General features: G+C 40.0%; 1 protein-coding gene across 2 annotated transcripts; it reads left to right on the top strand.

Annotated features, from left to right (window-relative positions):
• Positions 1–803: 803 nt before the first annotated feature.
• Positions 804–26,221, top strand: psme4b (proteasome activator subunit 4b). Of its 2 annotated transcripts, XM_057357788.1 has the most exons (47): positions 804–1,329; positions 2,939–3,079; positions 3,170–3,286; positions 4,497–4,550; positions 5,857–5,901; positions 6,242–6,391; positions 6,483–6,546; positions 7,057–7,131; positions 7,215–7,337; positions 7,431–7,523; positions 7,651–7,916; positions 8,888–9,074; positions 9,156–9,245; positions 9,333–9,397; positions 9,475–9,625; positions 14,856–14,954; positions 15,054–15,123; positions 15,210–15,277; positions 15,484–15,699; positions 15,781–15,938; positions 16,629–16,724; positions 16,817–16,872; positions 17,017–17,073; positions 17,174–17,229; positions 17,332–17,430; positions 17,508–17,570; positions 17,661–17,756; positions 17,842–17,973; positions 18,059–18,268; positions 18,411–18,547; positions 18,961–19,014; positions 19,120–19,249; positions 19,578–19,659; positions 19,779–19,932; positions 20,040–20,106; positions 20,204–20,329; positions 21,290–21,442; positions 21,548–21,652; positions 21,808–21,899; positions 22,356–22,487; positions 22,573–22,867; positions 22,975–23,103; positions 23,289–23,444; positions 23,520–23,682; positions 23,893–24,026; positions 24,106–24,244; positions 24,483–26,221. In XM_057357788.1, the coding sequence occupies exons 1-46, from the start codon at positions 1,133–1,135 to the stop codon at positions 24,238–24,240; spliced, it is 5,538 nt and encodes a 1,845-aa protein (XP_057213771.1). In that variant the 5' UTR covers positions 804–1,132; the 3' UTR covers positions 24,241–24,244; positions 24,483–26,221. The 2 variants fall into 2 exon arrangements, with proteins under 2 accessions (XP_057213771.1, XP_057213772.1); XM_057357789.1 differs by lacking the exon at positions 4,497–4,550 and having other exon boundaries at positions 24,483–26,220.
• Positions 26,222–26,232: the final 11 nt, after the last annotated feature.

The following is a 26,232-nucleotide window of genomic DNA, read 5'->3' as shown; positions in this document are numbered from 1 at the left end:
ACCTTATGAAGAACCTTATGCGTCTATCTCTGGATACTCGCCTGTTCAGAAAAGCCTTTTTCTCTGTGGTGACATTTTGGTGACCTAGAGATACGAACATTTCGAAAAATTGAGGAAAATAATGACCAGTTTCTCTCTGATTGGGACGAAACTGTTGACGGAGGTTGAAGAAGACCTCATTCAAACTGTACAGTGTGCTCCTCTCATCTGCTGTGACACTAGGTCAGATGAATAGTAATTCACTGGGTCAGTACACAAGGAAAGAACCAAAGCAGATTTAAGTTATCCTGTTAGTATCATTGCCACTGATAAACCGTTTAAACAAAGCGAAGGGCCTAATATACAAACAAAGCATGTGTCAAGCCAGGCGGATGTTCTCAACGTTTGGTTACAAGAAATGGACATATTGACTTTAGTCAAAAAGCAAAGAAAAGGACAGATTTCCCGATCTATCTACACGTTCTTTCTAAAATCATGTATTAAAAACTGAAAAATTGAGAAATGTTTTTCCATAACTATGATCAAGGCGGTGCCTATCATATATAATATGTATATCGTATATACTTACATACATATACTATAGTCATTTATAAGTCACTATTATAACTATACATTAACAGATTATATTAGTTAGTGGCTGTATTGCTTTTTAAATCATTTAAATTTTGACTGAAAACGAAAGCTCTTTTAAAAACTGAATATTACAGAACACCACAAACTGGGTCTTGTAGTGAACCAGCAGGTAAACACCAGCAGAGGGCGCGCCGCTTGCTGTTCATTGTCACACTCGCCGCCTGGCGTGTGTGCGTATGTATGTATGTGAGCTTGTTGAACGTGTGTATATGTGAGTGTGTGTCTGTCCGTGTGACTCGTAATATGTCAAGAGAGAAAAGGGAGACTTCTCTATGTAACAGACTAAAGCTAATGTGTTTTACACCAGAGGACAGAAAAACAGAGATTTATCGAAGTAAGAAGTTTTTATCATCTGAAGCCCGCACCACAAAAACGGGACGAATGCGAAAGTAGCGGATTTTTCAATAAAACAAAGATTTATCAAGGGAACTTCTGTCAAGAGGGGAAGGAAATAAGCTGGACAAGTCAGAAGAGGATATTTGTTTCGGGAAATCGTAATATGAAAAAGGACCAGGCCGAGATATCAGGTTTTGTCCCACAGAAAGAGGTCGTCTACAACAAACTTCTCCCGTACGCAGATAAACTAGACCGCGAATCAAATGACATTTTGGCCCAGATTAAAGGTAACTTGGGTCGGGCTGTCCAGCTCCGAGAATTATGGCCCGGGGTTTTATTTTGGACCAGGAAACTTTCCACGTAAGTATATGTACAGCAAAAACGCTTTGCTAGCTTATATGAATTTACCCAGTTTCTCATTCTTTATCAATAAAAGCAAGCTTAGCGACACCGGTAGCCGTTAGCCTTTAGCTCGCCAGCTAAAAGCTACGTTACCTGAGTCACTCAGCTGTCCTTGCTTCCATATAAACATCACAGTTTTGTTGTCTATTGCTCCTTTGTGGACTTTCATCATTCTTAGTGTAAAATTAGACTTCGCCTAGTTTGTCAGTGGGGTTTTGACAAGTAAACTGATAGAAATGCGGGTTTGTTGTAAACTCATGTCTAAGCTAATCTGCTAACCGAGGCTAGCATTAGTGTTGTATAAGCAGCTGCCACATGCATCACTGCAACTAGTGGTTAGATATGGTTGCCTTAAAAATACACTTGACTCAGGCAAAACTACGATAAGATTGTAAAACAGCATATATCAGACAGGTTATTGCTTTATTGAATGGCTTATTTAACTTTATGGTTGGATTTATTCACATTGATTCCTCTGGGATTTTCATTGTTGACCGTTCAAAGTAGCCCATCATCCTATATATTTTCCCAGGCATTTATATATATTAAAGATTTCGTATGGCCTCTTTATAAATAACTTTTAATAAGGAAAATCATGCTTGAAGAACAGCATAGACAGTATAGAAAGGTTATTGTTCTGTGTTAATTCATTTTAATAAACTTTTTTGTAACTTTTGTATGACACCCAAGTAATCAGTTTCTTGTCAATGGTGCATTGCATCTTTGTTTACATTGCTTATTTGTTTATAGTAACCTATGTTACCAACACACAAAAATTATTAGTATTAATATTCAGTGTTTTGCTGATTTAACATTTGTATTAAACCAAAGCACTTGACAGCATCTCTGCTTTTATGGGCACGATGTTTACACACCCTTGGCATCTTTCCCTGCCATCAGTCAAACACAAGTGAATGGCTAAAAATGGAAATGGGTGAGGTCAGCTAACAATAAAATGAATGTGTTAAAAGTCATTCTTATATAATCCACGTTGAGGAGCCATGTTAGCCTGACTCAGCATTTGTCAGACTCATAGCTCTGGTACTACATGATCACATGGTGGCCTTCATGCTGGCTTGTTTAGATAGGATCTGTCATCCCACCCAAGCCAAACAAAAACAACTTTTCTTTCAAGACTTTCTGAAATGTCTGTGTTTTCCACTTTCTTGTGTCCGTCATGTGATGGTTTATGTGCGTGTATTGGCAAAGTGTGTTTCGATTGGACTACTAAACAAAATAAAAGAATTCATTCCAAATAAATAAGTCATTCTACAATCAAATAATCAAGGCTGCAGGAAATCAAGAAAAAAAAGTTGCTTTGACATAAATTCTGTTGCATGAAAAACATTTCATGTTGCATGAAAAACATAAAAATGCATTTCTTAATTACATGTCCAAATGATAGGTCATTTCTCAATGTAAGGTCAATGCTTATTTTCACAACACACCCACTGTCACATCTAACCCCACTTTTCTCCATCATGCATCTACACATTATGATTTCCCTTCCCATCTCTTTTCTTGTTTTCCACTCTCACCACTATGACATGGTATTGATCCTTAACAGGTACCTCCGTCTCTATGGGAGAAAGTTCAGCAAGGAGGACCATGTGCTCTTCATCAAGCTTCTGTACGAGCTGGTCACCATCCCCAAGCTGGAGATCAGCATGATGCAAAGCTTTGCGCGACTTCTCATCAACTTATTAAAGTATGCAAATCTCTACACAAAACAAATGTGTTAAAACGTAAAAATGCTAGGTGTAACTAGTTTTTCTCACTGTTGGGCTTTATTTCACAGGAAGAAAGAACTGCTGTCCCGTGATGACTTGGAGTTGCCTTGGAGGCCATTGTACGATCTCTATGAGAGTATCCTGTACTCCAAAACCGAGCATCTTGGTCTTAACTGGTTCCCAAAGTAGGTCTCCCGCTCATTTTCTTACCTGCTTATCAGTCATCTTCTGATTCACTGTCATCTGTTGTGAGCTGTGGCTAAAAGTCTAAATGTCCATAAAACAATATTTTGTTGAGACTGGATACCTCCTCGCTTAAAGGGACAGTTCACCCAAAATAAAAATTCTGTCATCATTTACTCACACGCGAGTTGTTCCAAATCTGTATCAATGCATTTGTTCCAATGAACACAGAGAAAGGTATTTGGAAGAATGCTTGTAACCAAACAGTTCTTGGCCACCATTGACACCATAGTAGGAAAAATGACAATGACAGTGCCCCAGAACTGTTTGCTTTTCTACATTCTTCAAAATATCTGTTCAACAGAACAAAGAAAAGTTCAAAGCGATATTTCCTACTATGGTAGTTAATGGGGTCCAAGAACTGTTTGGTTACAAGGATTCTTCTAAATATATTTCTTTGTGTTCATCAGAACAAAGAAATGTATACAGATTTGGAACAACTCGAGGGTGAGTAAATGACGACAGAATTCAATTTTTTCAGTGAACTGTTCCTTTAACAGCTTGATACCTTGTGACCAGGCCCTAACAGAATCTTTCCATAAATAGCTTGACACATGTATTATTTATAAAGTTGTACATATTTCCCCCCTACTTGAATATTCTTATTGACGTATATACAGCAATATAAAATGTTTTAGAGACTTCTTTATGATAGATTACAGTGTTTTGCTTACTGTTAAATTGTAAAAATTGTTCTGTAGATATACCATGATATAAACCGTATATTGAAATCTACAGGTTAACACATTTTCACCGCGGCACAGTATGCTAGTAAAGTAAACTCTGATTTAAACATTTAATCCATCCTGTGTGGGCCTGCTCAGGACATGATCCTAGAAGGAAAGTGTTTGCGTCTGTGATGTGTGAAGTAGACCTATGTTAAAGTGGGTCAGCGTAGTGTCACAGGAAAAAAACCCTTTGTGTTTGGTTCATGGAAAACAAGCACCCTAATATACTGTCCAAGGTTTAGTCATTTGCTTTATCTCGTTTTTCCTTTCACATTTCACTGTGGGCCTTTTAATAAGCGCCGCTGTCTCGTAACACAGCCATGCCCATTCAGCCTAACACGTACAGTAGGTCGATTATAATTGAGATTGATAATGTTGTTATGTTTAGCACTGGCTTACACATCTTTCCTTTTCTCACATTTAGTTATCGAGCAGGAGCCTCAACTAAACAAAAAATGCTTAATTTTGTGCGCAAGCGGTAAGCACAGCCCGTGTTTTCCATGTTGTACTGTACTTTTCAGAGGAGCAGCCGCTGATGTTTAATTGCATGTGTCGGAGGCAAATCAACAAAATAAGTTTCACATGGTACCACAGCTTACACCTTCGTCTGTATGTACAATGTTTCTGTAGAAGCGTAGTCATGGCTATGTAATAACATGCCTCACAAACATATCAGGAAATGGTGCTTTTTAAAGTTTCTAATATTTCAGTTTTAGTTTGTGCAACATGTTTCCTGGTGGCTGAAGGGTGTCAGTTAGCTCTGTTTTACTTCAAAGTTCATATTTAGTCTCTTCACACGCCATAGCACCACAGAATTTTTGTTTTGTTTTGTTCTTTGGAGGGCTAGTTCACCCAAAAATAACAATTCTGCCATCACCCTCGTGTTGTTCCAAACCTGTATCATGTTTGGGTGAACCATACCTTTATAACCATGTTGCCTATTATTGAGATTATACAAGTGGTTCAGTCAGGTATCAGTCTTTGATTTTGTTGCTTTAGTGGCCAGAGGGTCTGAATTAATAATGTAAGTTGAATAGTTAAAATAAAAATTTGTGACACTTCTGTGCTACTTTTCCTTATAAATATTTGTGGGAAGGATGGCTTGGGTTTTACAGCATAAGGTCATCTCACTTTTGACTATTTTCCTCTTGGGTTCTGGTATCATTGGGCTCTATTTTAATCTGCCTGCGCTGAATATGGAAGTCGATGTGTGTTTACTGTCGCACCGATAGAAAGATAAACAGCTGCAGTGTCTTGTTGGCACCCATGACTCGACAAGTTTTGCTAGGTGATATGGTTTAGTAACATTACTGTGTGTGTTACATTTAGATTTTTCAACATTTCAGCAATGTACGAGGGTAATTGTTACATTGTTTACAAGACCACACAAAAGTATATAAACTAAATCTATTTACGTAATGAAATTACAGTATAAATATGTCAGCGAGGATATTTTTAAAACATCAACATACACAGCTTTGACACAATAAAAATGAGCTGAATTATCTGTAAATGCAGTGACCTGTATTTAAAGTTGTTGAGCTCAGCATTATAAAAAGCACATGAGGATAACCTGATAACCTGGCATGTTGCACCTGTGCCAAGGGTCTGGTGTTGGGAATCTCTCCTTAGACTTTCACAAAACACACTGTAGTTGGGTTTCTGCTTTGCACTGGTCTAATCGCATCCTGTGCTCTGGCGATCTTGCTTTTGTTAATATGAATTTACTTCTCTCCATTCATGTGACACTCCACTTTTTCCTCTCTCTCTCTCTCTCTCTCTAGCTCAGTGGAGAATGTGTTGAAGACGCTAGTCAAGAGCTGCCGACTGTAAGTGTTCCTTCAATCCTCTGTTACATACGGTCAAACACTCTTGTGCCGTCAGATAAGGCCTATAAATGTTTGACCCCTTTCACAAAGGAATGGCACATTGTGTTAATCAGCTTTCCGTTGTGCTGTTGAAAGAATTGTGTAATCAGGCCGATGTTAGACAAGCTCGTGGCTTTCACGGTGAGCCGATTACCGCTCTCTTAACACACAGCCCTGTTGACCGTTCATATAACAGCCTTTATCATCTAAGAGACTGTTTTACAAGAGCTCATATTACATATAAACATGGGATGTGATTACTGAAGCTACATTAAACGTGTGTTTGTGTGTGTGCGTGTAGTTATTTCCCAGAGTCTGCCACACAGGAGATGCTGGATGAGTGGCGGCCGTTACTGTGCCCGTTTGATGTCACTATGCAGAAGGCCATTGGCTACTTCGAGCTGTTCTTGCCCACCATCATGCCCCCAGAACAGCATCACAAATGCTTCAAGTAAGACCAGTAATGAACTAAGGGCTGCTATCTGTAATAAAAAAATGTATTTTTTAAGTTTGATTTGTTTTAATGCGTTTTAATTTTTTAGGTTATGGTTTGATGAGCTCATGGATCTGTGGGTCTCGGTGCAAAACTTACCTGTGTGGGAGGGTGTAAGTATTTTCATGCTTGTGAGAGAGTTACGTCAGCTATTTGTTAGATTTTTGAATTTGTGACTTAAAACTGTCAGATTTGGAAAGACGAGACTAAAAGATGATCAAACCTGCTTTGATAATCCGTAAGCATTGTAAGTATACAGGCATCTAAAATGTCACCTATTCACAGGAAGTTGGCAAGTCCAGTTGAGTCACACTTTGTGCAGATTTGCTCATGTCACTCGTATGACTTTCTTTTGTAACACAAGGCAACAAAATATACAAGCTGCTATGCCGATCACTTGCTGTCAAGTTCAGCTTTGCTTTGGTTAGAAAAACGATTTGATATGAATTTGAACCTGAACCCTTTCATGCTAACCAAAACCTGTATCACTGAGCTAGAAATATTATTAAACACTATACATTACTAAATTGCGGTGTGATCATATTTTATTTCAAGTGAGGTGGACTACCACTTCATTCTCATATCATAAGATTTAGTCTCTGTTAACTGTTGTTTCCTTACAGAGTCTTGTGAATATTTTTTCTCGCCTGGCTAATGACAACATTGGCTACGTGAACTGGGATCCCTACATTCCCCAGGTATCGTTCTGCTTATGCTAATGATCTACAGGCCTTGGAGGATGTGATCGGAGAATGTTCTGATAGTTTGTTGTTCTTTTCAGATCTTCACCAGGATCCTGCGTAGCTTTAACCTGCCTGTTGGCACCAGCCAAATGGTAGTTCCTAGGTACTTAACCAACTCCTACGATATTGGTCATGTCGTCCTGTGGATTTCAGCCATGCTGGTAAGTGTAATGAGTCAGACTTCACCTATAAGGTTAAAAGGTGAATTTATTTAATGAGACCTTTTGTATAATATTTTTCATCATCTTCATCAGGGCGGTCCACAGAACCAGGCCCAGAAACAGCTTAATGGACTCTTCAGCAGTATAGCATCCTTCTACCACCCTTCCAACAACGGCCGCTGGCTGGTAAGATACATCACAGCTTTAACCAAAGCATGATGCCATGTGTAATGTCACATTACCATAGCTCTCTCTTTTGTGATGGTATACGTCATATGTCCTTAACTCTGATGTCTCATGTTTTCTTTTACAGATGAAGTTGATGAAGCTCCTACAGCGCCTGCCTGCCAGCGTGGTTCGACGGCTACACCGGGAACGCTATAAGAAGCCCTGCTGGATCAGTCCTGTTCCCCCAAGCAACAGGCTAACTGATCAGGATGTGACAGAGTTTGTAGAGAGCATGAAACAGCCGGTGCTGATGGCCATGTTCAGTAAGACAGGCAGCATGGATGCAGCACAGGCCCTGCAGAACCTCGCCCTCATGAGACCAGAGCTGGTCATCCCACCTGTGCTGGAGAAGTGAGTGTGTGAAACTGCTGAAGATCTTCAGGGCTTCTTTATATAGTACTTTGTTTATAGTACGATGTGATATCTGATTTTATTTTTTTAATTGTATAATCTGTGTAGGCACTAAAAATGTTGCATTCTGCTTTATAAATCCAAAATCATTTTGAACAAATCAATAATTGAATTCATGCACCCCACTTAGAGAACTTTAAGTGAATTATTTTCACTTCTCACTAAATGCCATCAGAAAATGAAATCTGCATGCACTAGGTTGTAGGTGCATGTGCCCGAAGTATTCATAAGTACTAGGATTTCATTTTAAACATGGATTTGACTCCATTGTGCAAGTTCCTAACATTTAATATTCTGGTAACTTTTATCCAGGCGTATGTCAGATAATATTGTTAAGAAAAAGTTAAAGTAAAAAGCATGTAGCTCTTAACTGGGTACTCCACCATAGAATTAAAATTCTGTCATGAATGACTTACCCTTTCGTACGATAACTCTCTGTTCATCTTCGGAACACAAATTAAGATAGTTTTGATGAGGACCGGGAGCTTTCAGACTCGCGCCCATAGACAGCAACGTAACTGACATTAAAAGTGCAGAATGTCAGTTTACTTTACGTACTTAGCTTTTACGTGGGTATACATCAAATGATGGCAAATTGACAGGTTCCTGTACTCGAGAGCTCAGTTGCTAAATTATTATAAGCTTACTGTTGCAAATTTGGGTTAAGTTATGTAAATTCCCAATAAATTGCAGATTGCAATTTTAAAAAGCTTTTTTGTTTTGTTTGTATTCTTACAGCTTTAATGTACTCCATATCCTGGCCTTTTATTTACTGTTGGGGGTTTACAAACCCAATCTTAGTAAATAGGCTTTGTAAGGAGTCTTAGAATCCTGTGTAAAGCAGGAGCTGGACTCTTCCCAACGTGTGAACAGCTCTTGGATGTAACGTGTAAATGTGCTGCCCCCTGCAGGACGTATCCAGCGATGGAGACGCTGACAGAGCCACACCAGCTCACCGCCACCCTCAGCTGCATGATTGGCATGGCCCGAAGTCTCCTCAGCGGCGACCGACATTATCCAGAAGGGCCCGCGCACGTCCTGCCCCTGCTTATGAGAGCCCTGCCTGGCGTCGACCCCAATGACTTCAGCAAATGCATGGTGGGTAAAATGTGAAGGATTTTTAAAACAACTTGTACTGGTGTTTAGTGTATTTAACCAAAATCCTTGTTCTATTTTTAGATCACCTTTCAGTTCATTGCTACTTTCACTACTTTAGTGCCTTTGGTGGATTGTTCGTCAGCCCTCCATGAGAAGAATGACTTGACAGAGGTGGGACTTGACTGCAGAGACGTGACGTCATTGTTTTTGGTTTTGTGAAAAATAAATCTGCTCTAATGCTCAATTCATTTGTTGCAGATGGAGAGAGAGTTGTGTTCCGCCTCTGCAGAGTTTGAGGACTTTGTTCTGCAGTTTATGGACAGGTGAGTCATTAGTCAGATCTTGTCTAGTATACAACAGTAGATTGTTGTGACTTATGCACGGTTGTGTGCGTCTTTAGGTGTTTTGCATTGATTGACAGCAGCACGCTGGAGCAGACGCGTGAGGAAACTGAGACGGAGAAGATGACTCATCTGGAGAGTCTAGTGGAGCTGGGCCTCTCATCCACCTTTAGCACCATTCTGACGCAATGCTCCATGGAGATCTTTAAGGTGTTGCATATGATCACACTCACAATGTTCGCTCTCTTATCTATTTTTAAAGGGACGGTTAAATAAATAATTAAATCATATTTTTCATCTAATGCATTAACTATGTATTGCGGCTTTACTCTTCACTGAGAAGAGATCGTAAAGGACGTACATGAGTGGGTAAATATTTAAAGTTCGAAACACCCATCCTATTAAATATTAAATATGAATATTATGTAATGAAAATAATAAATAACAATACAATGATATTGGTATTGTATTACATTGTTTTAAACTTCTCTATTTATTTAAAACATTAGTCAATAACATGTGCATCACATCACATAAAAATATAGAATACTTAAGTATTTACTATAGTAAATTTTAGTATATTACATCTTAGAATATTATGGTAACTATCACACCCTATTAACATATACTACAGTATTCTGTATTATCTAGCTATAGTAAATTCATACTCTTGATAAATTCTGTAGTGATAATGAACCACTTCAGTTTGTGATACAGTAAGATGACGACGTTACTAGGGATGTAACGATTCACCGTGAGTCGGTTGAAAATCGGTTATAATGAGTGACGATTCAATTCGGTTGAGGCTTGAACTGAATCGCAATACATTCTTTTAACAGCAGGGGCCGCTATTTTCACTGCAAACCTAAACGTGGATGCTGATATTTCTTAAATGCAAAAAATCCAAGAAAAGCACAGACAGTATTAGTTTGTTTATATTAAAGAGACTTTTCTATTATTAATTTGTTATAAAATCGCAGTTTAGTTTTGTTATTTGAAATAAAACATTATTTTATTATGCAAAGAAACGTGAAGCATTTAAGAAATAATGCAAGGGAAGTTGTTCATTTCTAATTTGTTTCAACTCATTTTTTTAAAAATAAATCGTGAGTAAATTGTGAATAAATCGCATCGTGAGATCAGAATCGTGAATCGCATCGCATCGTGAGCTGAGTGAATCATTACATCCCTAGACGTTACACAGCGTTGCTCTGAAGGCAGAACGGAATGTAGCTTTTGGTCGCGCTACACCGCTACTTTCTTAAAAATGTAATTAACTACTGGAAAAGCTACGCTGTTTTAAATGTAGTTGAGCTACCGCCAAGTTACTGAAAAATGTAGTAGCTAGTAGCGTCGCGACTTGTAGTTAGCTACTCCCCAGAACTGCTTACGGCTAATATCTAACACTAGTATCCATCTAAATGAGCAGGTATGGTCCAGCTGTCTGCGTCCGTGCGGTGCCCGCATGACGTAATTTTCGTCATCAGGAGGGTCCCCGGTCTTCCGCACACCCGTCCGCGTATAGCCCATTTTTTGAGGCCGTGTGGACGTGATGCGTACAACAGCGCATACGCGAGAAAAGTGCACTAGTCCACTAGGGGTCAATACACATACAGAAAGTGTGCAGTGTGCCGTTGTCGAAGAAGAACGATACAAAACCAACAACAAAAGAACAGTAAGCTAAGAAGCATATCCTTCTCCATACTGTTTGGTTGTTGTTCTTGTTGTCTTGCTGTTTGCTCGGATTGTTTGAAATGGTGAATGACTTCCTCTATCATTAATTTGCAGTGGGTCTGTGAATGACTCAGCGCTGCCCTCTGATGGTCTGGTAAAGCAAACATACTCATTTGAACTGCGCATGTGTCGAACTCGGACGCAGTGCGGACGCAGAAAGGAAAGTATACCCGCTGCTTAACGTACCGTTTTTCACCCGCTTTCCAATCTGGGCGTTCATGCCATCCTGATCCTTGCCTTAAAATGACCGAATGCAGTGAAAGCTGCGCTTTATATAGCCTGAGACCTCAAGCGACGAATATTCCGAAACATGCCCATGCTAAAGATCCGAATTGTTTATGACATCATAAAACCACAGTAATTGAGTCATCTTACTTTTAGGAGCGAAACAGATCAGCAGACACATGTATTGCAAATAGGGATGGGCATTTTTCAATAATTTCATATTTGAATATTTGAGCTCATGAAAAACGAATATTCTTTTATTTAAATTAAGTTAATAATGACGTGATTTGTTACGTTTTTATTTAGTCACAATTTCACATCAAGCTTATAATTATCATTAAAAATTCATAACGCATTAATATTATATCCTGTATATAGGTTTTTTAATGTTGAAAAAATAGAAAAATACAATAAAACTGCGGAACGGTATTATACAAAAAATCCCTGAATAAAACGCAACGTATATTGACAGTTTGAGATATATGGTCAATATTTGTTTTACATGTTCTTGATTAGAAAAACAAGCATATAGGTCTATTTTATTCTGGTGAAAGTCTGTTCAACAAGCCGACGGTTAACAAGCCGACAGCAGAGAAAACGCACTGCTCTTCTCTAACTCCCGGTAACAAAACCCAGATCTGACAAGAATATCTTGCTTTATTGTTTATAATGTTGATAATAAATAAATTAAACGGGCTTGATACCTCCATTCCGACTGTTAAGATCCTAAAAATACCCCGCAACAAAGACGGAGCCATTATAGTGCTTAATTGTTTCCCTATTACGTGACAGTCATCTGAGGAAGATATTTCCTGATCACCACCGCATATAAATATTGTTCTCTTTGTCGTTCATGGTCAGTGTCTGTTTGTTTAGCTTTGCATTGCATTTGCATCAATAAATAAGGTAGGCCTATTTACACTGAACAAAATTATAAACTCAACACTTTTGTTTTTGCCCCCATTTTTCATGAGCTGAACTCAAAGATCGAAGACTTTTTCTATGTACACAAAAGGCCTATTTCTCTCAAATATTGTTCACAAATCTGTCTAAATCTGTGTTAGTGAGCACTTCTCCTTTGCCGAGATAATCCATCCACCTCACAGGTGTGGCATATCAAGATGCTGATTAGACAGCATGATTATTGCACAGGTGTGCCTTAGGCTGGCCACAATAAAAGGCCACTCTAAAATGTGCAGTTTTATCACACAGCACAAGTTTTTAGGGAGTGTGCAATTGGCATGCTGACTGCAGGAATGTCCACCAGAGCTGTTGCACGTGAATTGTATGTTCATTTCTCTACCATAAGCCGTCTCCAAAGGCGTTTCAGAGAATTTGGCAGTACATCCAACCGGCCTCACAACCGCAGACCACGCAGTAACCACACCAGCCCAGGACCTCGACATCCAGCATCTTCATCTCCAAGATTGTCTGAGACCAGCCACCCGGACAGCTGCTGCAACAATCGGTTTGCATAACCAAAGAATTTCTGCACAAACTGTCAGAAACCTTCTCAGGGAAGCTCATCTGCATGCTCGTCGTCCTCATCGGGGTCTCGACCTGACTGCAGTTCGACATCGTAACCGACTTGAGTGGACAAATGCTCACATTCGATGGCATTCATCCACGACCATCACCTCATGTTGCAGCATGATAATGCACGGCCCCATGTTGCAAGGATCTATACACAATTCCTGGAAGCTGAAAACATCCCAGTTTTTGCATGGCCAGCATACTCACCGGACATGTCACCCATTGAGCATGTTTGGGATGCTCTGGATCGGCGTATACGACAGCGTGTTCCAGTTCCTGCCAATATCCAGCAACTTCGCACAGCCATTGAAGAGGAGTGGACCAACATTCAGCATCCCCCCCAGACCCCCCAATACAGTAAAACTGCACATTTTAGAGTGGCCTTTTATTGTATACATAGAAAAAGTCTTAGATCTTTGAGTTCAGCTCATGAAAAACGGGGGCAAAAACAAAAGTGTTGCGTTTATAATTTTGTTATTTTGTGTATTTCATCTAAGTTAAGGAATCACAGCGTGTTTTAAAACAAACAAAAAAGCATCCGTGTGAATTTATTTACAGGCTGTAAGGCGACGACCCTATTTGAACCTCTAGAATATTTTTTTTTTCCGGATTTTTGGTATGGAAAAAGGTGCCAGTCTTATGTTAAGGCCAAATTCAGTAACATTAGTTGCAGTGAAATGTACATTTTCCTGTTTTAAGTTGTTCAAGAACTAATATGAATTTATTAAGAACAACCGCTCCGTACAAGTTATGGTAATAAAATAATTATTGTTAATCATTTAATATTACGTTGGTATTTTTAAACCTAATGTAAGCAATGGTAACGAATTCTGTGGCTCACCAGTTTTGAAACATTTTAATATGGTGATGTGATCCGAGCGTAACACTCGCGTTAGGACATCCGGTGTGTAAACTTAAAATACTTAAACTAGCTTGCGATCTGAGTGAAGTGAACAAAGATTTAGGAACACATACAAATAATTTTTTATATTTTCTGTATATTATAAAATCATTACAGATAAAGCGAAGAAGCGTTAAATAAGCCGTGACAACTCTTAAGGTCTTCCGTAGCGGTAATCTAACCTTGTGGTGACTCAGTTTTATTCTTATGGAAAAACGAATATTCAAATAGTATTTTTAATATTCAAATAGTTATTGCGGATCGAATATTCGAACATTCGTGGACATCCCTAATTTTTGTATTGTGTATCTAAAAAACAGATACTACATACTATACGTATGGTATTAAAAACCCTTTAATATTACAAATATATGTGTTGTGTGGTTGTATTTAATGACTGATTCGGTCGTTTTATACTAGTGCTGGAAACAGAGAAACTCGTTGCCTCGGTAACAAACTGCAGTTTGCAGTACTAAATAAAGTTTGTCCAGACGTCTCGTTTTTAAAACTTTACTACCAAAAAAAGTAAGGGCACTGTATCCACAGAGCAGGCAACGCCACAGCAACCAATTCAAGTTAATCAAAATATAATTTTATTAATTGTAGCGATATCATAAACTATAAAAATCTACTCACTTTACTCTGTTAACATGTGTAATATTGACATTACCTTCTTGTCGTAAACTTTGGGATAAGGAGAGAAGTAGCATCGACACGAAAAAAAAGCTTTAAAACATTTGATAACGGTTGCATAGGACGTTTTCTATCATGTCATTACATTGAGAACAAACTAAAGATGGCGACCTCTAGTGGCTGACTGAAGGTATTCACGTTGAAACACACATTATTAATGAGGTGAATAAATAAAGAGGGAAAATGAATGAAAACAGACTTTGGCAATAAGTGAGTCTCAAATGAGTCATTTTTGTTCATGGACATCATTTTTATTTATTTATGTTATTTATTCTGGGACACAAGATTATTCTACAATCTTGCCTAATATTTTAGGCAACAATCTTATATCAGGTGCTTGTATTCTATTTGTAGGTGGCTCTTGAGAAAGTCTTTAGCTTTGCCACCACCAACATCTTTGAGACCCGTGTTGCAGGCAGGATGGTGGCTGACATGTGCAGAGCTTCCGCTAAGGTAATTTTTCCCCTTCTCACACACACGCACACACACACACACACACACACACACAGCTGTGCGACCGCATCGACTGATCTCTCCTCTGCTTTCCTTCAGTGTCACCCTGCTGAGTCTCTCAGGCTGTTTGTACCACACTGCTGCAACGCCATTACTCACCTCACTGCCAGTACGTACATGAAAACACACGACCTGAATCTATCTCGAGCTCATTTACCTGTCTGTATCCTCACCGTGAGATTCTGTGTGTTTCAGATGGGGATGTTTTGAATGAGGAAGAGCTGGATAAAGAACTGCTCTGGAACCTTCAGCTGCTGTCAGAGGTCAAATTAGCTCTACTGCGTCTCATCCTACTGCACATGAACGATTCTGAAGCTCTGTTCAATAAACATGAGCTATCCATGCCTTACCAAAAGAAACCTCATTTGAATTCGAGTCAGCGTAGCGTGTATTCTTCGTGGACAAGTCCATCATGACTTATCCACGATAAGCTTGCTGAAAATGTCAATCTCCTCTCATTGATCCTCAGGTTACTCGTGTGGATGGAGAAAAGCTCCTGCCGTACCGTACACAGCTGGTGCAGATTCTGCAGCTGACCCTGCGGCTGCGCTGTAAGCAGGGCTACACTCTGGCCTGCAACCTGCTTCACCACATCCTGCGCTCCATGGCCCTCACCTACCCCACAGACTACTGCAGCGTGCCCGGAGGCTTCAACAAACCCCTGCAAGAGTACCTGCCCATCAAGGTACATGCAGATATACGCAAATAAACAATGTAGGGGATCATTTACAATGGACCTTTGATGATCTCGCTTCTTTCTGCACAGGACTGGGGTCGTCCAGGAGACTTGTGGAACCTGGATATCCAGTGGCACGTGCCGAGCGTGGAGGAGACGGCGTTTGTGTTCTACATCTTGGACTTGCTGCTGCAGCCAGAACTCCAGCGTCTGCAGAAATTTGCTCAAGGAGAGCAGGATATGAGCAGGTCAGAGGTCAACCACCTGGATAGACGTTTTAGTGGACAAAAGACCATCATTCGGGATAGTGTCTCATGTAGCAAAATAAAAGCCCCTTTGTAATTGCCATTATTTGATGTATTTTATTTTATAATGTTTTATATTTAATAATATAGTTAAGTTATTAAAAGGAATTATTATTTATTGATTTGGAATTTATTTGTATTATGGTCTTTTTGAAGATTCTTGAAAATAGATAAGGCGTTAAAGGAATAGCTCACATTCAAGATGTAAATTCTGTCATTTTTTACACGCCCTCTTGTCATTTCAAACCTGTATGACTTTCTTTCTTCTGCAGAACACAAATGAAGATATTTTGAAAAATGTCGGTAACAAAAAACTGTTGGTCCCCATTGACTTGCATTGGTATTGTGTCCACACAATAGAAGTGAATGGGGACCAGTGGTTTTTGGTTACCGACATTTTTCTAAATATCTTCTTTTGTGTTTTGCAGAAGAAAGAAAATCACAGTTTTAAATTTACAACAAGGTGAGTAAATGAGGATGATTTTCATTTTAAAGGTGATCTATTTCTTTAAATATATATATTAATTAATGATAGTTTTAATTCTAATAGTCTACAATGCAAGTTTTACTTGATTGTTAGAAATGTTACTACTGAATGTTATTAATGACACTAATAACATCTCATTCTTGCAGGGATGATGTTCTTCAGAGTCTGTGTATAGTCCAGCACTGTTTACTGGGAGCTGGCAGCATGCTCCCCCCTTTAGAAGGACCCCCAGTCACTGGCCTGTAAGTGCTAAAACCCACAGGCATAACAAGTGTACATTATTTTCAATGCAGTAGGAATCTTATTTATGTTTGTTTATTCTCTTCTACCGTAGTGTTTCCAGCATGGTTATCCTGGAGGAAACAAAGCTGTACATTGGTGTTGACTATGGTAAGCCATTATTGGGAAGTTCAATGGGAAATGATTTTGATGAAACCTGTTTCATGATGCTGTTGTGCTGTTAGAATGATGGATTATATTATGGTCATATCAAAATTGGACGTCTCAGTAAGACTTTGCTGTTTTTTTCCTCAGACATGTCCAGAGAAAACTACCGTGAGGCAATCTGCAAAGTGATGAGCCAGTTGCTTCGTGAGTGCTTTTTTATTTAGACCCCTCTGTTCCCAAAGCACACTCAAACTGTATTACCTGTCATTCCTGAAACCCTCACCAGCATCTTCTAATTCTATAGATTACATTCTGGAGCACTCGGAGGACGACACCAAATCCCTCTTTGCTGTTATCAAGGTAAGTAAATGGAGCAGATGAAAAGAAAATGAATAGATTGTTGGTCATTGAGCTGCTGGTTATGTTCTAGATCATAGCTGACAGTTGCACCGTTTTCCTCAGATCCTCAGCGACTTGATGCACTTTAAAGGTTCCCACAAACACGAGTTTGACTCCCGTTGGAAGAGTTTTAACCTGGTGAAGAAGTCTATGGAGAACAGGGTGAGAAATCTTGGGTCATTGTGGTATTCTGCATTTAAAAGGGATAATCTTCTTAATATTTCTATTGTTCTTTTCAGCTTCATGGCAAGAAAAAGCACATTCGAGCGCTTCTGATCGACAGAGTTCTACTTCAGCATGAGGTGTGAGCTAAAACAAAAAATTATAGTGATACTTCATCTAAAATACAGTATTTTGAATAAGTTTATTTATTTACTACTTTAAACTTTTAGATGCGTAAGCTGTTGGTAGAGGGTTGTGAATACAAGACTGTTCATCAGGACCTACTTAGGGACCTTCTGCGTCTCTCAACCAGCACCTACAGTCAGGTTTGAATCCACGTTGGCAATCTTACCATGTTAAAAAATGTCCCCTATTTTATTACTTAACCGTAAGCCTTTTTGTGCCCCTCAGGTTCGCAGTAAGGCCCAGAACGTGTTGTTTACGGCACTGGGCACGTACAACTTCTGCTGCAGAGACATTACTCCACGTGTCCTGGAGCTACTGAAACCCACACGAACTGATGTCACCCAGCAACAGTTCAAGGTCATCATCAGTCTGCTGTTTTCTTACATTTTAGCATCCGTTATGCTTGTGTTTTGACTTTATCGATTCTTGTTTTCACCTGTAGGGAGCGCTATACTGCTTGCTTGGGAACCATTGTGGAGTGTGCCTTGCCAACTTGCATGACTGGGACTGCATCGCTCAGACGTGGCCGGCCATAGTGCGCTCTGGCCTCAGCTCAGCAATGTCCTTGGAGAAACCATCCATCGTCAGGCTGTTCGATGACCTCGCTGACAAGGTCCACCGCCAGTACGAGACCATCGGCATCGATTTCACTGTGAGAAACATTCCCTATTTGTACATTTTAGGTGTGAACTTAATGCCATTTAGTGTGTCCAGTGCAGTATGTACAGTCACGAGTCACGACACTCCTGTTCATTCACACTCATTCTCATGTGTGTCTTTGGGCGAGTTTGCAGGTACCTGAGAGCGCTGTGTTACTTGGCCAGAGCATCACAAAGTCAAGCCAACCCACTCCACACATGGGTACCCCTACAGACCAGGAGCTGGAGCAGGGCCTGGCACTTCAAAAAGCCAAAAACCAGGAGGCAGTCGAGTGAGTGATAGAACCATGATACACCTCTAGTGTGTTTGTATCTGTGGTCACTGTTTGGTTCAGTTTTGTTTTGCTGCTAGGTATATCTTAAAGTGAGTAAATGATGAAATATCAACTAAATAGACTTTCTTGTCAAATCTGGATGAATCTTTCTTCTGCAGAACACAAAAGCAGATATTTTGTTGGTAACCAAACCACATTGGTCCCTATTGACTTCCATTGTATGGGGACAAAACCACTGAGCCGTATCTTAAAGAGTCTTCTTTTGTGTTCAGCAGAACAATGATGAGTGAATAAATAATGGATTTTATTTTTGTATGAACAATCACTTGAAGGAATTTAAGGTTGATCCAGTAACCAGTATTAACTGACTGGGAAAACTAGTGTAATAAATGCTTTGTTTGCTCTTTCAGGAAGTATGAAGGGCTCGTGAGAGATCTGTTGGAATGTCTAGATGACCGTGACTTGTAAGTCTAACATATCTAATAGATTTTTAAAACTCTAAATTTCTCCAAAATTGGAATTGAAAGGGCGTAACACATCGGTTAATATGCTGTTTTGTGTCTCATCAGGCCTTGGAAGTTTGAGCACATTGCTATTGGCTTCTTATCTCTACTATTAAGAGATGACCATCCTTTACCTGCCCCGGCAGTCTGCTTCCTCGTGCAGAGCCTCAACCACGATGCTCTTGTAGTGCGCAAGGTATGTAGCCGTGATCACATGTTAGTCCATACATCAGAGCTGGGTGAAAAATTACCTTATAGTTTTGTGATTATAACACATTATAGGGCCATAATAGGATCATTTAAAAACAAATATAAAAAAATATAGGATCTGTAATGGGATCATTTAAAAACAAAATATCTTTAGATTACCTCACTTTTTAAATAAGGGCATTTAAAATCATTACCATATTGATAGTGTAATTTCATCAACAAGATTGTAAATATTTGCTGTATTACTCAACATAACAGTATTGTGTTGGGGTCTCTATGCATTTGTCCTGTAATGTTGTGTTCTGCTGGTGTAGATGGCGATCGCTGCTGTGGCGGGCATACTGAAACAGCTCAAGAGAACCCGCAAGAAAGTTCCCATCAGTCCCTCTGAGATTAGTGAGTACACATTGTACTATTTACCGGTATGTTTAGACAGCAGTGACATGAGGAAACAATTCCATTAGTCATGCATCTTCGCTGTCTGAGGAGCTCATTACACGTGTGCTGTTTTGTAGGTGGGGTAACAGAGCCGAAGGGGCTGGTGGCAGGAGACAGGCCAGGAAATGACTGGCTGCAGTATCACAGCGATGGCCTGCCACACGACCAGCAGACCTGGGACACTTTCTGCTTTGTGGAAAAGACACACTGGGGCTACCACAGCTGGCCAAAGTAAATACTGTCAGCCACTGACCTATTTTGGATGACCTGAAATTTGTGTAACATTCATGTTGAAAGTCTCAAATGCTCCGTACTTTCTCACTGTTCTCTGCTTATAGGAAGCTGATGGTTTATGCTCCACCAAATGAACAGCCTCAGGATCTCTGCACTGAGAACATGAGTGAGGTAAAGTTACGCTCATCTGAATATGTATTGTTTAACAAAGCTGCTGCTGATCTGCCTAACCTGACAATCACTTCTGCTGAATGTTATCTTTCTACAGAGGGAGCACATCATCTATGACCACTTCACAGATCCCATGTTCATCAGTCAGCTCATCAAGTTCTTGTCTCTTGAGGACCGAAAGGGCAAAGACAGGTTCATTCCTCGACGCTTCTGTCTCTTCAAGGTACCATCATACAAACATTCGTGTAGTTTATTTTCTCTAATAAATGTTCTGCAGTAGGTTAGAAAACAATCTTCAGCTACAATTACCTTTTGTTTGTTCGATACAAGTTTCTGATTTAACAATTAAAATCACTTGAAAGAGGTAAAATATATAGAAAATAATTTATTACGCAATCACAATCTATGTATCCCAGGAACACCTGGCTTACTGTTTCTTCTCATGAGTTTGCATTCTTGAGAAATGAACAAAATATGGGTATTTAGGGGATTTATTTTAACTATGTTAGAATCTATGCTCGAGTCTCATAATCTGGTTATGACAATAAATTTATTCAGTTTGATTAATTTCACTATGATTTAAATTTTTGACATGGTCTTACTTAGTCAATATTAAATATTTCAAGATTGTATTTTCATAGAATGTTCTTTACATTATGTAGGATGCTTTTATGCAGTTAACAGTAAATTAATGATTACTTTAGCTGAGTTTACAGACTGGGTCTTTTTGAAATATAACTGTACATACATAATATTAATAATGTACATGCGTTACAATTGCCTTTGAAATCATGTCTACAAACACATTTTCTTTCAATGTCCTCTACTCTTAGAGTACATAATTAACTCTCATAAAATGAAGCGCATTCAGATAGTTCAAAGGATATATTAAATCCCCCATAATTCCTCTGGACTCCTTTTTGGGGTCCCAACTGAGTTTCAGCTTGGCACTTATTGCCACATTATCATCCTGTTTCTAGTCAGATTTGAGCAGTTTTGTTCAGCAGTATTCTGTAGTATTACTCCCAAATGAACAGTTCATGGAGCACTCAAAATAGGTCACATGTACCTGACCAAGTTTTCTCATACAAACTCGTTGCGTTCAATACTGCTGGACAAACTTTGTCCACCTGTGGTTGCATAACAGAATACAGATGGCCTGATTTTTTCTTCCCCACCACAGGGGCTTTTCCGGAACTACAGCGACGCTTTCCTCTCCGTTCTCAAGCCTCATATGGAGAGTCTGGCAGCTGACTCTCATGAGAGTACCCAGCGCTGTGTGGCCGAGATCATCGCAGGTCTGATAAGAGGCAGCAAGCACTGGAGCTTTAACAAGGTGGGCACAACTTCTTTAAGCTAGAGGAACGCTAGAATTAAGGAGCGCTTAAAATGTTGACCATGTTCACGTAAGCATTACACTTTCGGTCCTTCTCTCACACAGGTGGAGGAATTATGGCAGTTCCTGATTCCATTGATGCGAACAGCGTTATCAAACATTACTGTAGAGACGTATGCCGACTGGGGTACCTGTGTGGCAACTGCTTGTGTATGTTTTCACTGTTCATTCTACTGGTAAAAATTAGAACTTACTTTGCGTACGACAACATGCTCTTGCTTGTTGAAGGGGGTGTTTCTTAAAGGCACAGTAGCAAAAAGGTCCTACAGATTATGTTAAATATGTATTGATGGTTGATGTTACAGGAGAGCAGAGATCCACGAAAGCTCCACTGGCTTCTTGAGATGCTCATGGAATGTCCTCTCAGCGGGGAAGGAGGATCATTTGTAGATGCCTGGTAAATGTTCTGTACAAAGTCATTTATATTTACCGTGTTGAACTTCCAGTGACCAGTATGAGAGAGCGAGAGCGATAACACCAAATTTAACACACCTGCTCCCCATTCACACCTGAGACCTTGTAACACTAACGGATCACATGACACTGGGGAGGGAAATGGCTAATTCGGCCCAATTTGGACATTTTCACTTACGGGTGTACTCACTTTTGTTGCCAGCGGTTTAGACATTAATGGCTGTGTGTGGAGTTATTTTGAGGGGACAGCAAATTTACACTGTTATACAAGCTGTACACCCACTACTTTACATTGTAGCAAAGTGTCATTTCTTCAGTGTTGTCACATGAAAAGATATAATAAAATATTTACTAAAATGTGAGGGGTGTACTCACTTCTGTGAGATACTGTATATATATATTTACCGTAAACTTGTTTCTCTTTTTTTTCTCTCTTTAGTCACCTGTACGTGCTGCAGGGTGGTCTCGCCCAGCAGGAGTGGAGGGTCCCTGAGCTTCTTCACAGACTGTTGAGTTACCTGGAGCCCAAACTCACTCAGGTTTATAAGAACGTGAGAGAGCGCATCGGCAGGTGAGTCTGGTTGCGATCACACAAATCTTAATTCTAAGCACGCTTGCAGATCCCCCAAATAAACACGCAATTTCTTCATCTGCAGTGTGCTGACGTACATTTTCATGATTGACGTCACCCTGCCGTACACTCGGCCCACTAAGTCCCCACACATCGCCCAGTTCACCGAGAGAATCCTGTTGAAGCTGAAGCCCCTGATGGAGGGAGACGAAGAGATCCAAAATCACATAGTGGAGGAAAACGGAGTGGGCGAGCAGGATGAAAGGACCCAGGCCATCAAACTCCTGAAAACGGTCCTGAAGTGGCAGATGGCCAGTGCGGGGCGCTCTTTCTCCACACCAGTGCCACAGCAACTACAGCTGCTGCCCCTGCTTTTTAAGGTCTCGCTCTCTTTCTCTTAGCAAGTGCTTTTATTTATTCATTCGTCTGGAGTGCCTCGGCGCCTGTCGCTGACTTCTACTCTCCGTCGCTTTCTGTTCATCTGCAGATTGCTCCTGTTGAAAACGATGACAGCTATGATGAACTGAAGAGAGATGCAAAGACGTGCCTGTCCCTCATGTCTCAGGGGCTTCTTTATCCTGAGCAGATCCCTCTGGTGTTGGAGGTGCTACACGAGGTGAGGACATGATACACACACTGTTCAGAAGGCTAAATTTAAACTCGGGCGATTTAGCTGAACCTGAATGACCTGTTAAGTTATATAATCGGATCATGTGCTTCAGTTTACAATTTAGATATTATTTTGCTTTTTAATGGTTACCAGGGCTGGGCGGTAAATATTTATCATCATGTCATTCTCAGATCGCTGGCAGCAGCTCTTGGCACGCTCGGTTCTCAGTGCTGACGTACCTACAAATGATGGTGTTCTATAATCTGTTCACCATATTGAACACTGAGCATGCCGTTCAGGGCGTAAGAGCCCTGGTCATCAGACTGCTGGAGGACGAGCAGCTGGAGGTACCGTCCACACAACTTTGGCTTTATTAATTCAGTTCAACGCAAGTGTTCACTTTGTGTGTATTTGTGTGTCAGGTGAGGGAGATGGCCGCCACCACTCTGAGCGGCTTCATGCAGTGTAACTTTCTGACCATGGACCCCTCCATGCAGACTCATTTCGAAGCTTTATGTAAAACGAGACTGCCCAAGAAAAGAAAGAGAGACGTGGGATCTGTGGTGGACACTATACCTTCAGTTGGTACGTAGCCCGCTTTAAACACAAGCAGTGCTGTATCATAAAATGCTGTTACATTCAAGAGAAATTCTCTTTTAAGAAAAAACAGCACAAAATTCTGACTTATTTTCATCAGGTAAATGTATATTGGTTTAAGGATGTGTTGATATTTTGAATAGAAAACAAGACAAAGAAACTGAATTTATAAAGATTCATGTTCATGTCTGTCCTCAGACCTGGTACGGCGTCACGCAGGAGTGCTGGGACTCAGCGCTTGCATCTTATCCAGCCCGTATGATGTCCCAACCTGGATGCCTCAGATTCTCATGGACCTCAGCGCACATCTCAATGACACACAGCCTATCGAGGTACAGCACTCAACACAAACTGGCTTTTAGGGACTATTAGAGTGATTGAAAATCATACAAGTATTTCTGTCCGGTTTAGATGACTGTGAAAAAGACTCTGTCTAATTTCCGCCGCACTCATCACGACAACTGGCTGGAACACAAGCAGCAGTTCACGGACGACCAGCTCGTGGTGCTCACAGACCTTCTCGTGTCACCCTGCTACTATGCATAGACGGGTATGGGAAAAACGCAAATCATAACATAATCTCGTCGTTCCAAACTTGTATGACTGACTTTCTTCTGTAGAACACAAAAGATATTTTGAAGAACGTTGGGAGCCAAACAACACTGGCCCCCATTGACTTCCATGTGTTCCACAGAAGAGAGTCATATACGGGTTTTTATTTTTCGGTGCACCGTTTAATTCTGTTTCAAATATCTGACTAATCTGATCAATACTTGGTCTGTTTTCAGGATTTCAGGATGTGACGTGTTGCTGCAGGTTTTAGTTTTCTTTATTAATTTTATGTTCAAAGAAATCAAATACACATTATGCATTCTTGAGGACGTAATGGGTCAACGAGAGGAACGCGGATGCTTCTCTAACAGAACCCCTTGAACCCTGATCTAAGATCCCAGAGGAGCGCATGAGAGGAGGCGGCATGTAAAGGCATGAAGGGAACCGTATGATATACTGAGAATAATGACCTACAAATACACTCTGTACGTACTGTTTGTATGTATATATCTAGCCCATATTTTTGCATTTCAACTATACTTAATATTTAAGGTTTACCAGCGCAGGGATGTACGGCCTGCAGTCTATAATATTGTACAGATAGTTTAGATTTTTCTTTCATCATCTGTGTGTTGACAATTTGTGATGAAGGACAGAATGCTCCCACCTCTCTGAATCTCTAGCATTTCTTTCCCATAATGAATCATCCTCGCTAAAGTGAGGTTTGTAGGTTCTGATTTTAAGATCGAGTCATCTTAAGCCCATTGTTTGAATCCATTAGATACATTACAGATTTCTGACGCTAATTTAACTGGAATTATCATTTTTATCTGCGCTTTTTTAGCATTTTGTGTTCTGTAAACATTTCAGCCGTTCTAGAGGCATGTGATTTTTGATTACAAAATGAGACATCGCTGACATACCAGCATACTTTAACCATGAGATAATGCAGTTTATTTAAATCTACACGGCGTTCTCAAGTGACAATAAGGTGTGGGTGAGAGAACCTCAAAAGACGGGTGTATTTGAGCTGAGCCCTTGTTATAAATCATCACGCAAGTACGCATCAAGTCTAGTACTGTATGGTTATCGTGGCGTGTGTGAAGGTAAGCCGTTTGTGGTCAGGTGAGACACAGACGTGTGTAACACTCTGCTCACATCCAATCATAACGGTTTGGTTTGGTGTCCTGTGTGTTTGTGGATTTATACGTGTATGTATGTATATGTATTTATGTACTGTACATATGCACTTATCTATGCATAAACGACTTACACCTGCTAGCAAGAACAGCCTGATCAGATTAAAGTTGAGGCCAGTTGGTGCGAGTGGTCTCGTGCGTGTGAGTGTCTGTCCTGCCGTTGGCACTGAGATGCATACGCATGTCGGTGCGAATGTGCATGTTTGTAGTTTGGCCGAGTTATGGTTGAGTCCCATGTTTTGAGCTGTTCTTTATTGGCATGTGACTGATGTTAGAGGATATTTACCTGTAGTTCTTTACTGCAGCCTCAGTACAGAACTACATTAGATTGCCTTCTGAATCTCTCTCTCACACACACACAACTTCAGGTCAGAAGAACTTCAGGTTGTACCCTGGTCAGTTCTGTTTTACATTTTGGAGTGTACATAACAGAATCATTATTTAGCTTAGTGCCAAAACTGCAGTGATTTTCTCTATTTTTTTAGATGTTTGCTTTGTTTTACTCAAAAGGCCAATAAATGTATTGTTTTTAACAAATGAAAAGCGAGATAATTCTTCCCACAAGTTTATTTGGTTTTGCTCTAGGTCTGTATCAATATTCTATTCAAACATTGTGTCATACACACTGAATGCTGGTAAAAATGGATTTTGTGGTATCTATATTGACATGTGAGCATCCTTCATACATAAAGAAGTCAAACTCAAAGCTCTGCTTGAATGAATCTCACAAAACCTGGTAAGAACATGGATGATATTTTCCTTTAAAGTAAAACAAAATATTTAGGCT

Source organism: Triplophysa rosa, linkage group LG18 (genome assembly GCF_024868665.1).
Source record: "Triplophysa rosa linkage group LG18, Trosa_1v2, whole genome shotgun sequence".
In the NCBI taxonomy this organism is placed as follows: domain Eukaryota; kingdom Metazoa; phylum Chordata; class Actinopteri; order Cypriniformes; family Nemacheilidae; genus Triplophysa; species Triplophysa rosa.
The sequence above is the reverse complement of the archived record's forward strand: the minus strand, read 5'-3'. Positions and strand labels throughout refer to the sequence as shown.

Bases quoted from the DNA above. Each gene is read 5' to 3' on its own strand.
- psme4b (XM_057357788.1), top strand. From the start codon at position 1,133: ATGAAAAAGGACCAGGCCGAGATATCAGGTTTTGTCCCACAGAAAGAG. The intron at 17,757-17,841 runs GTTTGAATCCAC...TGTGCCCCTCAG, and splicing joins CAACCAGCACCTACAGTCAG to GTTCGCAGTAAGGCCCAGAA. The intron at 19,933-20,039 runs GTAAATACTGTC...CTCTGCTTATAG, and splicing joins GGCTACCACAGCTGGCCAAA to GAAGCTGATGGTTTATGCTC.